Source organism: Astyanax mexicanus, chromosome 19, assembly GCF_023375975.1.
Source record: "Astyanax mexicanus isolate ESR-SI-001 chromosome 19, AstMex3_surface, whole genome shotgun sequence".
NCBI lineage: Eukaryota > Metazoa > Chordata > Actinopteri > Characiformes > Acestrorhamphidae > Astyanax > Astyanax mexicanus.
In genome coordinates this window covers 18,769,520-18,782,218 of record NC_064426.1, presented here as the reverse complement: position 1 = coordinate 18,782,218, position 12,699 = coordinate 18,769,520, and the positions used below count along the sequence as shown (strand labels likewise).

The window sequence follows — 12,699 nt, the reverse complement described above, 5'->3', positions numbered from 1 at the left end:
ATATAATAATATTAAGTTAACGAATTGTATTTGGACACATGGACCTACTAAATAATAAATCAGTACTTGTAGAGGTAACATATCAGTAAATTAAAAGAACATGGTAATATTATGATAACAAATTGTATTTCTTATTAATTATTTGCAATTTTTCTAGTTGTTATTAAATAATAAAATATGTAGTATGTAATTCCTTTGTAAAATTATGAAAACTTTGTACTAACATACTTCTTACTTATTACTTTTAGTTCTATATGGATAATAAGTTAATATTTTAGTCAGTAACAAGTATAAAATGTATATTTAATTTATGGATAACTACAACTTGTTACCATAATATTACCATATTATATTTCTATATAGCTTAGGTTATATTTAATAGTTAAAAATATTTATATTTACATAGTAAGTATAAAAGTACAAGTATTTCTATGTAATTGTATATACAGTATAATGTAGTATACGAAGTTGTTTGAGTGTGTGTGTGTGTGTGTGGGAGGTGGTTGTGTGAATGGATGTGCATGTGTCTGTCAGTTCCCCGTGGTGCTGATGTGCTCTACTAGCTGGAGGTGTGTGAGTAGGAGTGTGCATGTAGGTCGAGTGTGAATGAGAGACTGATGCTCTGACTGGCACAATCTCAGCCAAACCACACACACACACACACACACACACAGATGAGAACGTACTCAAGTGACTTCAGTGTTGTGTGTGTGTTATTTGATTTGCGTGTGCCCTTTGCCCATGTGTTGACTTGCGTGTGAGAGTGTACGTTTCTGTGTATGCTCATGAATTTGTGATGTGGGCACTGCTCACACACACACACACACACTTCCTCTCTGTGTGCTCTCTCTCCTCCAGTGCTGAGCATCGGTGAGGGGGGATACTGGGAGGGAACAGTGCGCGGCAGGACAGGCTGGTTTCCCTCAGACTGTGTGGAGGAGATAGCCCCCCGCAGCCTGGACCACCGCTCAGGTGAGAACACACACACACACACACACACACAGGGGTGGAAGGTGTTGCAGTAATTGTTGTTTGTTACTACAGTTCGGCATAAACTTTTTGGAATACTACTTTACTTGTGTTCATGAAGCTAAAGTACTCATACTCAGTTTCTGTAACTAAATTACTGTAACTAAATTTCACTCAATTACATTTCAGTTAATTAATTTCACTCAATTACATTTTACTTAATTACATTTAGTTTCACTCAATTACATTTCAGTTAATTAATTTCACTCAGTTACATTTTACTTAATTACATTTAGTTTTGACTCAATTACATTTCAGTTAAATAGTTGAACTCAATTACATTTCATTCAGTTTCACTCAATTACATTTCACACTCCCATCTCATGCCTTAAGCACCCAAATTCACCCAAAACCATCTTACTCCTACTAAATTACTAAATTCTCACTCTGTTACTCTTACTCAATTACATCTTACTCAATCCAATGCACTCAGTTACTCACTTAAATCTCACTTGGTTACTCTCACTCACATTTCTCTCACATATCACTCAGTCACTCAATTGCATCTCACTCAATTACATCTCACTCAATTACATCTCACTCAGTTACATCTCACTCAGTTACTCTCACTCAATTACATCTCACTCAATTACATCTCACTCAATTACTCTCACTCAGTTACTCTCACTCAATTACATCTCACTCAATTACATCTCACTCAATTACTCTCACTCAGTTACTCTCACTCAATTACATCTCACTCAATTACATCTCACTCAGTTACTCTCACTCAGTTACTCTCACTCAATTACATCTCACTCAATTACTCTCACTCAGTTACTCTCACTCAATTACATCTCACTCAATTACATCTCACTCAGTTACTCTCACTCAGTTACTCTCACTCAATTACATCTCACTCAATTACATCTCACTCAGTTACTCTCACTCAATTACATCTCACATTACATCTCACTAAGTTACAATTTACTTAGTTACACTTACTCAATTACATCTCACTCAATTACATCTCACTCAGTTACTCTCACTCAATTACATCTCACATTACATCTCACCAAGTTACATTTTACTTAGTTACACTTACTCAATTACATCACACTCAATTACATCTCACTCAGTTACTCTCACTCAGTTACTCTCACTCAGTTACTCTCACTCAATTACATCTCACATTACATCTCACTAAGTTACATTTTACTTAGTTACACTTACTCAATTACATCTCACACAATTACATCTCACTCAGTTACTCTCAATCAATTACATCTCACATTACATCTCACTAAGTTACATTTTACTTAGTTACACTTACTCAATTGCATCTCACACAATTACATCTCACTCAGTTACTCTCACTCAATTACATCTCACTCAATTGCTCTTAGAAAATTACATCTCTCCTAGTTCCTCTTACTCAGTTACATCTCTTTTAGTTACTCTTACTCAAATAATCAGATTTAATCTGGGGCCAATGGCCAGTAACTCCGCCCCTAAAACGGGCAGTTGTCCTTGTAATTTTTGTCCGTTATCTGGAACTTTGAAAGACTGTAAACGGTATTTACAAAGTTAAAATAGTTCTGATTTTTTCATTGTAGTTAATCTTATTTTGTTTTTACTTTTCTCCTCCAATTCAGTTACCTTTAATTTGTTTTTAGAGTGGGTTTGCTAGTTTTTATTAGTTTTTATTCGTTTTTTATTAGTGCTTAGTTTTAGTTCGATTTTATTAATTCTAGTATTAGTTTTAGGTTTTTTTTTCATGCTTTGAGTTATTCGTGAGGTGCACGATTCAGAAAGGTGCTATGTAATAAAACTCAACAAAAGAAACCATAAAACAAATATTCAGTCACTGTCAAACAACCAACTGTCCACAAAAACTCTAACAGTCCACAAGCTACAGCCTTATGTGCAAAATACACTGCATGTAATACTGCTGCTTAAAATAGCCAATAGAACACACATGAACATGAAACACATCACATATCAGAGAGCTCAATCTGTGAAACTCATAAACAAACTCAGAAACACAATAAACTCTACAAGTTTCACTCATTTTCACCAAAATTATCAACTCAGAAATAGAGTAGGAAATGGACACCCAGCACAAGATACAGATACAGCTTTTTACCATATCGATACAGAACTAACTATACTGTATTTATCAGTTTATCCTCCTGCTTGGGGTTTTTCTGGTGTATGAGCTTCTTACAGCTTGAGTCAGCCAGGTAAAGGTTTTCACAGTTAGCACTCTTATGCTGCTTCTCAAATGGACTTGTAGCTTTATGGAGTCTATTTCATGTTCTGTAACTCCTGTTTCACTACAGGACATGTACTTTTATCTTCCTCACACTCATATTCTAATCCCATACAAAGTTTTCTGCAGCTTCATCAGTGTTTTCTGTCGTTATTTTGCGGCTAGCACGAGCACTGTAAACAAGAAGCAACATCACTGACTGTGAGGTGCTACAGCAGTACAGCATTGCTGCTGTTGTGCCGAAATCTGACTCCCTGTAGAATCCGACTCATACCCTTCATAAGTGTTGGGGCATTACTAGTGATAGGGGGAGTCCTAATGAGTGGGTTGGGTAATTGGCCGTGTAAATTGGGGAGAAAATGGGAAAAAATTAGAAATAAAATTATAAAAAAAAAAAAATTAGTTCCAGTTAGTTACCGAGTTTTCTTGTAATTACTGTTCCTATTGGTTTAAGTTTGAAATTAAAAAAAATGTTTTTTTACTTCCAGTTTTTGTGATTTCGTTCGTTTTCGTTAACGATAATAAACTTGGGTATTTACAGGGCAGGTAAAGTGTGTGACTCTGCAGTTGGTGTCTGGTTTTCGAGTTAGATGGTGTTTGATGTCTATTAATAGTTAACAGCAGTACAGTCGGTGGTAGAGGCAGAAGCCCAATCACACTTTCTCTATTGTGCTACTTCACACTGAGTAAACTCACCACAGCCTTCACCCTTCCTCACGATCGGGCCATGAGGAAAGAGAAACTTCTACCACACTCACAGCCACATTCATACACACGCAAACAGCAACCCGTCATCATGTGCACGCCGTTTTGTGTGTGTGTTTCAGAGAGCCGGAGCGAGAAAGCCAAGCGGCTCTTCCGCCATTATACTGTGGGATCCTACGACAGCTTTGACGCACCCAGGTAAGAGCAGATTGTTTTGTTAGGAGCGCTGCTGCGCTGAGATTCACACTTACACACACTCCTATACCCCACCCACCCCACCCCACCTCACCTTAGCCCTCACACACATACACACACACCTTCGCAGTACTAATTTTGTTGAACTGTGTGTCTGTAGAGATTAGCACTGTGATGTTTCTGTGTTCGGGAACATTTTTCTGAGGTTTAATGGTGGTTGAAGTGCTCTGTGGACATGATAATGAGCAAATCCAACAGCAAACTGACCTTCAAGTTCATAAACGTCCATCTAGATGTTGTTTATTAGAGTTGAGGCCATTTTAAAATTGAAAGTAGTCTACCGTATTTTTCGCATTATAAGGTGCACTGGATTATAAGGCGCACTATCAATAAACGTCTATTTTCTGGTCTATTTTCATACATAAGGCGCGCTGGATTACAAGGCGCATTTTAAGAGACACTATAAGGAACTTCTAGTTCAGCAGGTCTCGCCACTGGGTGGTGGTGTGGGGTAGCTAACTTAGTTAAGTAAAGCTAAGCTAATTAAACAAAACTGTAATAAAAAACGATGTTAATCTACACAGATTTCTCTCCTGAAAACTGTTTATTTGGGTGAGTAAAGCATTTCCGTTTATTTACAGTAAGCTAAGATTTCCAGATTTCTCCAGCACTAAGGCAGGGGCATTAGCATTAGCGGCTAATCACTAGAAGTTAGCTGCTAAAGCCACCAGGGAGAGCTACACTAAAGAACCCTGAGTGTTCCGGTAAGCCAGGGTGATATTAGCTAGCGGTTCATCCCACATAGCTTGTTTTAACACGGTAAACTCGCAGGCTAGCATTAGCACCACAACATTAGCAACTCTTAGACAAAGACTTTCTATTTAACAGAGGCTATGCTGGAGGGGCAGGTGTCTACAGACTTTATAAAATGTACTCTCCACCACATCCCAAAAGTATTGGATGAAGCACTATCATTCCAGAGAACACAGTTCTACTGTGCAGTGGAGCCACACCAGCATTAGGCCTGGTACCAATACTGCAGGGTCATGCTTATTCACTCCAGAGAGTCCTAATTTATTGGCACTACTCCCCTACAGGAACAAGACTAGCTGTCCGAGTGCATTTGCACATCTGTATCAGCAATAAATGCAGCTTAAAGTAGCTGAATGCATTCATTAAAAGTGGTGTCCACAAACATTTGGACAGACAGTGTAAGTTTGGTGTTACTTTAAGGGAGCGGAAAGAAGGAACACTTGTGGTGCAGCTGCTCTCTTACTCTAATGGCCTGAACCATCCTCCCTCTTTCTTTCCTCCGTGTCTCGTCCCTATTTCTGGCTTTATCTCTCCTCTCATCTCGTTCCGCTCTCTCTATCCCTCCATCGCTCTCGCCATTCCTCTCGCTTTACTCACCCCCTGTACTTTTTAATTTTCTCTCTATCACCCTCTCTCCCCCACCGTGTCTCCATCTGGAGGTTAGCCGATGAAGGGCACTCCAGAGAAAGAGAGGAGTGCGCGGAAGGAGGGATAGAGGGATGGGGGAAAAGGAGAGTCATAGACAGACTAACAGGGAGGAAAGAAAGGATGGCAATCAAAATAGAAGGCGCTCTCTCTCCCACTCTCTTTTTCTAACTTTTTTCTTTTTTCATTTTCTTAGTTCATCTCTATATCCCTGTCTGTCACTCTTCTTCTCACTTTTTTGTCTGTCACTATTTTCTATTTTGCTACATTTCTTTCTTTCTCTCACTTTCTTAACTATTTTTTCTGTCTTTCTCTCCCTCTCTGCTTCTGTCATTTTTCTTTCATCTTTTCATTTTTCCCCGTCTACCTCCTTTCATACATTTTCTTTATTTTTTATCTCTCTATCTATCTCTCTTTTTCTTTTGCTGTCCCTCTTTGTCTTTCTATTTCTCTTTTTGTTTTTCTTTCTCCATTTTTTGCTCTCTCTGTCAATTTTCTCTCATTGCCTTTCACTCCCTCTTTTTTATATCCCTCTCTTGTACTCTTTCTCTCTCTCTTTCCAGTCTCTGTTTTCCTTTTGTATTTTTTTGCTTTTTCAGACATGTCCTCTGTCTATCCCTCTTTTGCTCACCTCTCTCCTTCTGTTACTGTTCCACACTTTCTTTTTAAATCTCTTGCTCTGTCTCGCTCTCATTGTCACCTATAGTCTCTATCATTCTCTCTCTTCCTCTTTCTCTCCTTCTTTCCTTGCCTCGTCTCATTCTCTTTTTTTCACTTTCACGTTTTTTTCACTCTTTTTCCTGTGTATTTAATTTTACTACTTTTGCTAATTCTCGTTTTCTCACTTTTTCATTCTTATTTGTCTCTCCTTTGCTTCTCCTTCTGTGATCCCTTGTTTCTTTTTCTTTTCTGTTTATCTTCACCCTTCTCCCTCTTGACATATTTATTTCTTTTCTCTATCTCTCTCTCTTTCTCTCTCTGTTCTCCAGCTGGCCACGTTTGAATGATGTCCTCAACTTCCCTACTTCACTCCTTTTTCTATCATTCCTTTTTTTTAACCCATTTCTTTCTATTCTCTTTCCATTCTTTCCATTTCATTCCATTCTCTCTCTTTGTCTTTCCTTTTTTCCTGTTCTTTCTCTATTTCTCTCTGATCTCTGGTCTCCCCTTCCATTCTCTGTTATTCTTTTTGTATTTATTTGCTCTTTGGGACAGTCCATCTTATCTTTTTCTTTCACTCATTCTACCTCTTTCTTTGTTTCACTGTACAACACTTTTTAAAATCTGTCTTGCTCACATTCTCAATCATTGTCTGTGTCATTTTCTCTTTCTCTCCCTCTTTCTCTCCTTCTTTCTTTGCCTTTCACATTCTCTTGCCTTTTTTTACTTTCACATTTTTTCCCTTATCTAGGTATTTTTTCTTATTTAGTACTTTTGCTAACTCTTCCTTTTAACACATTTCTTTCTTTTTGTCTCTCTCTTTCTGTCTCTTTTTTCTGTCGCATTGTATGTTTTTATTTATTTTTTTCTGTCTCTTAGTTTATATCTTTTTGCACACTCAACGTTTCTCTTGCTTTCACCCTGACACTTTTTTAAACTCTCTCACACTTGCTCTTTCCATCATTCTCTTTCTCTCTCTGTCTCTCTCTCACTCTCTCTGTCTTTTATTCTCTTATTATTTCTCTCCATCTCTTGATTTCTTTTCTTACTTTTCCTCTCTCTCCTTTCTCTATTCTTGAGTGTATCTTTTTTGTCTGTTGTTATCTTGTACTTTTACTTGCTCTTTTTTTCCTTTTTCCTCTTCTGTTTTCTTTTTTCCCTCTCATCTACTCCTCCTTTATCTCTTTCTATCCTTTTTTGCTCGCTTGACCTCTCACTCTCTCTCTCTCTCTCTCTCTCTCTCTCTCTCTCTCTCTTTCTTTGGGTGTCTCTGGGTTCATAGGACAGTGAGATGGTCAGTGTGTGGTCTGATCTGACTGATTTGACCTGCTTTTATTGGTCTGATGCTGTGTGGCATTTTAACAAGCAGCCCTGAAACGCCCATCACTCAGAGTAATTACTTAAATTGATACACTACAGGAGAGAGAGAGAGAGAGAGAGAGAGAGAGAGAGAGAGAGAGAGAGAGAAAGACCTCTTAGCATACACTGACAGCTACCAAACCTCTTAAAAATAATTTTCCATAGAAACTCTATCTATCTATCTAAAATCAAATAAACATAAAGTCAGTGGTCAGAATGTGATGTTAGAATTTATTAATAGGAGAGGAAGGTTAAAGGTTTGGAAGCTATGGATTTGTTATGATTTAGTATAGATTTGTTTAGTTCCACTACCATTTCCTAATTACGTCATGAACTGAGGAAATGGCTACCTGAAAACACTTTCCTATCTTTTTACAGCCGTCTCCTACTTTGTGAGCATATGTTCCTGTAATTTTCAGAGTACAGAGAAGCTGTTTAGAGAAGCTTAGGCTACTGAACTACTTTAAACTAGTTTGAAAGAGTCTTGTTGGCCTTTCATAACAATAATTGCAAGAAAGCCGAATAGCCCCTGCAAGCTAACCAAAGCTTCTTCATTTTGGGGATCAATCCATCTTCTTGGCTAGACTTGGCTAGACTTTTTACAAAGAGGTAATAGTATGCTACTGATGGCTTTAAATGGGAAATAAAAAATACTAGCCTTCTTACTAAAGATTACTGGAAATACAGCCTGTGTCTAAAATATAGTAGTTTAGTGAAGTTTAGTAATCTTTAAGCCTTTATTGGGCAGAAATGCTAATGGCTAATGAAACTCAGCTAAACTCTTAACAACAGGATGTATTGTGGCATTCATAATTTGGTTACACAGACCTTCATCAATACAGTAACTTCTGAGACACTGTTGTCTTGTTGCCTTGCCTAGAATTTTTGCTACTACCCACATTGGGCCCTTTTTTTTTTTAGCAATCGTTGGTAGAGCTGACAACTGTGCACCGTGCAGCTTGATTTAGGGAATCTTAGTGTGTCTTTGCTATCGTAACAATGGGAGAAGTACATGTTGCATGGCTCAAAACGTGCAAAAGGCATATACGAATTCCCAGGTTTGCTCTTACTTTGGGGGATTGCTATTGAAATGGTGCAGCTCCGCAAACTGTGTTGCCAAGAAAATAAATATATGACTGTTGGTTGTTGTCTAGATTAATTTCAGCCAGTGGCACACCTGTGTTTTCCTTTGCCAAGATAGCAATACACCAGAAATGTACCTGAACACACCTCACTTCTAGACCACCACACCTATCGGCATAGATTTGTTCGTAAGCAGGCGTGAAAATGGATGGTTAGCAGGGTATAAGGTAGCAATAAGCATTGTGGCCATGTCCCAATTCCCCTCAGATTTGTACCCACAGTGCCCTGCTACCTCATACAAAAGCACTGCTTCCCTGAAAGAAAACCATGCTAACTTTCTAGAGTGTGAGTGTGTGGAATAGGGAGCAGAAAACCCACTCGGAGAAGAGTTCAGCTTTTCTCGAAGGTCACCTTCTGCTTGCCGCGTGTGTGCATTATACCAGCCGCGCTGGACCGGCTGACCGGCAGCCTGCAGCTCTTTGTAGGTGATGGTGTGTTTGAGCGTTGGGCTGCATTATGCGAGGCCGGGGGTTCGAGTCCGGGGTGAGTGTATTAACTAAACCTTCTGCTTTCACAGTTTTCCCAAGTGAGCCTTTAAAAGCCTGGTGCTGAAAAGAACTCAGCAAACCAATCCACAGCGAGATAGCGCCTTCTTTTTTCAGCCTTTCAGAACACGGCTCAGCTCGTTACTGAAAATATAGCCAGTATCTACAGTGTGACATCACTCAGTACTGTAGGGAACAGCAGTTCAGTTTGGATGAATGAGTGTTACTGACATTACTGAGGTGTTGGATTGAAACTGGGAATACTGGCCTTCCTTCAGGGGAGCTTCAACTGTGCTTCAAATGGTTCTTTGAGTATGAATAGCCCAACTGGGAGCCAGTGAGTTGATCCATGGATTTCATGTTGGTCCTACATATGGATGTCAGTGATGGAACCAGGAGGGGTTAAACATAGACCCCATCAGCTCATTGGGACCTAGAGGAGACTCATATGAGATTAAGATGGGCTGTAATCATGGAGCCCACCCTAATGGGAATTTTACAGGAGGTGTTTCTAATAAAGTGTAAAGTGTGTGGAAGCCCAAAGAAGGTGTTTCTAATAAAGTATCCAATAATTTGAAGCCTAAAGAGGGGGTTGTAATAAAGTAGCCAGTGAGTAGAAGCCTAAAGCAGGCTTGGCCAGAAGGCAGACACTCAGGGTAGGTGTTCCTAATAAAGTGGTGAGTGAAGTAAACTCTAAAGGTAAGTGGTTCTAAAAATTGGAAGCACAAGGCTGGAGTTTACAGTCAATTTGGCAAGTGTGTGGAAGTAGGTGTTTCTAAAAAAGTGCTTCTAATAAAGTGACCAATGTGTGGAAGCCCGAAGTAGGTGTTTCTAATAAAGTGGCCAGTGTGTGGAAGCCTATGATAGATAAAGTGGCTTGTAATTGGCATCCTACTGTCTAAGAGGCCAGTGAGTGGAAGTCTAAAGTAAGTGTTTCTGATAAAGTGGCCAGTAGGAGGAATTTTAAGGTAGGTGTTTCTAATAAACTGGCCAGTTAGTGTAACAATAAGTTGTATGTTTTTAATAAAATCTTTAGGGAAAGGAAGCACAAGGTACGTGTGTTTTTAATAAAGTGGCCAGTGGGTGTAAGTTCAAGTTAAGTGTTTCAAATACACTGGACAGTTAGTACAAGCACAAGGTAGGTGTTTCTAATAAAGTGGCCAGCGAGTGGACACGTATGATAGGTGTTTCTAATAAAGCGGGCAGCAAATAAAAGCCCAAAGTCTGTGTTTCTAATAATGTGGCCAGTGTGTGGAAGCCCAAAGTAAGTGTTTCTAATAAAGTGGTCAGTGTGTGGAAGCCTATAATAGGTGTTTCTAATAAAGTGGCCAGTGTGTGGAAGCACAAGTTAGGTGTTTCTAATAAAGTGGCCAGTGAGTGAAAGCACAAATCAGGTCTAATAAAGTGGCCAGTGAGTGGAAGTGTAAAGGTTTCTGATAAAGTGGCCAGTAGGAGGAATTTTAAGGTATGTGTTTCTAATGAACTGGCCAGTTAGTGTAACACTAAGTTGAAAGTTTCTAATAAAGTGAGTAGACGCCTAAAACAGGTGTTTCAATTAAAGTGGCGAGAGAGGGGATGCTCAAGGTAGGTGTTTCTAATAAAGTGGCTAGTGAGAGAAGATGCATTTGATAAATTGGACAGTGAGTATACATCTAAGGTAGGTGTTTCTAATATAGTGGCCTGTGACTGAAAATCTAAGTGACCAGAGTGTAGAAACACAAAGTAAGTGTTTTCAAAACAGTGGCCAGTGAGTGGAGGAACAAGACAGGTGTTTCTAATGTGGCCAATAAGTTGAAACTCAAGTTTGGTGCCTGGCCTGGGTTAACGTGTACTAGCTAAGTGTACAAAGCACATAATGTACAGCAGCTGCTCTGCACTGGAACACAGCTAGGAACCTGCGGACACACTGTAAGCGTACAGTACATGCCATATGTAGGCCCCGATTCTGGCACCAGTGCCAGTACAGACACACTTATTTGTACATACACATACACCTTCTGCTACCATCCACCCTCCCTGTTGCCCACTCCCCTCTATCTCTCTCTCCTCTCTCTCTCTCTCTCTCTCTCTCTGTCTTTGGCGTAATGTAGCATGCAGAGGGAAAACAGAAAGAGAGGGAAAGAGAAAGCGAGAGAATTCAGCTGTGGATGTTCAAGGCAGTGATGTGATAGTCAGTGAGAGAGAGAGAAGTGAGGAAGAGGGTGGCGGAGAGAGAGAGGGAGGGAGAGAGAGAGAGAGAGAGGTATCAGGCAGAAGAAAACATCGCCACGTTACGAAAGCGGCACTGACCGAGATGATGTGAGTCCTGCTTCCCCACCCCTACCTCTCTCTCTGTCTCTCTCTCTCTCTCTCTCTTTCTACCCCTCTTTCTCTTTCATCCACAATCATCCCTTTGAGAGTGCCTTTGTCTCTCCATCCATCTTCTGTTCTCTCTCACTCTCTCGCTCGCTGTCATGCTCTCTCTCTCTCTCTCTCAGCACCGTCATACGTCTCCCTCCTCGCCATCCATCCTTCCTTCATTCATGCCTTCCGCTTTGTTTACAGACATCAGCAGGTTATGGGGTAGGGGGGAGGGGTCTGTGCGCACGCGCCTGTGCCTCTGTGTGTGTGTGTGTGCGCGATGTGTGTGTGGTGTGTGTGTCGCAGGAGAAATGTGGAGTTTGGACGCAGAGGATGGCAATGAAAATGTGGGTGCAGAGCAGGTCCGTGCAGCAAGCTGAAGGGAGGAACTCGATAATCGCCTGAAAGTTTAAAGGACAAAAGAGAGAAAGAGAGATAGAGAGAGAGAGGGAGAGGAGCAGGAGTAAAGGTCAGGTGGACAGAAGGCAGAAGAGGAAGCAGATGGGTGTGGAGAGACACATCTGCCATGATGACGAGAGGAGGAAGGAAATGAACAGCAGGTTCAGGCGGAAATGATCGAGTACGTCCAGCTCAGAATACGGACCCCTAATTAGCTCAGGGTTTAGAGCTAATTAGGGAAACTTTGAAAATCATCTGAGAAGTGATGTCTGATTTCTGCTGGCAGTGCCTGAAGAGTTTTGATCTTTAAAGGCGCTTTGTAAACAGAGATTAGAGTGATTTTGCCTGATAACTGGGTCCAATTTTTGAGGATTTGGGTTGCTATCATAAAGGCAGTGTAAGCAATGTAAAGTCAAGGGAGCTTAAAATGATCAAACTGCAGTTTTTATATCATACACACTACAGAACTTTGTATGACATACCTACACTGTTAAAAGGACAATCCACTTGCGACATTTCTGTACTGGACTTCTGTATTTGAAACTGTGGAGAAACCTTTTTAGGTACTGTAAGATGAACATATTCTTAGAAAACCTTTTGAAGTTTGAGTGAGATAAATTTAACAGCTGCATCCAAATATGTACTTATTGACAAAAAGAAATACCTTGTTGAATCACCAAGCTAAGATACGGTTGTGTCACGTCTTGGATACTA

The 12,699-nt window shown here is 40.0% G+C and overlaps 1 protein-coding gene across 1 annotated transcript in view; it reads left to right on the top strand.

Annotated features, from left to right (window-relative positions):
• shank1 (SH3 and multiple ankyrin repeat domains 1) overlaps positions 1-12,699 on the top strand; it is a 267,279-nt gene that overhangs the window by 188,962 nt on the left and 65,618 nt on the right. The window contains exons 14-15 of the mRNA XM_049467895.1: positions 859-972; positions 4,069-4,144. Coding sequence (XP_049323852.1) covers positions 859-972; positions 4,069-4,144 — 190 coding nt within the window. The remainder of the gene's footprint in view (positions 1-858; positions 973-4,068; positions 4,145-12,699) is intronic.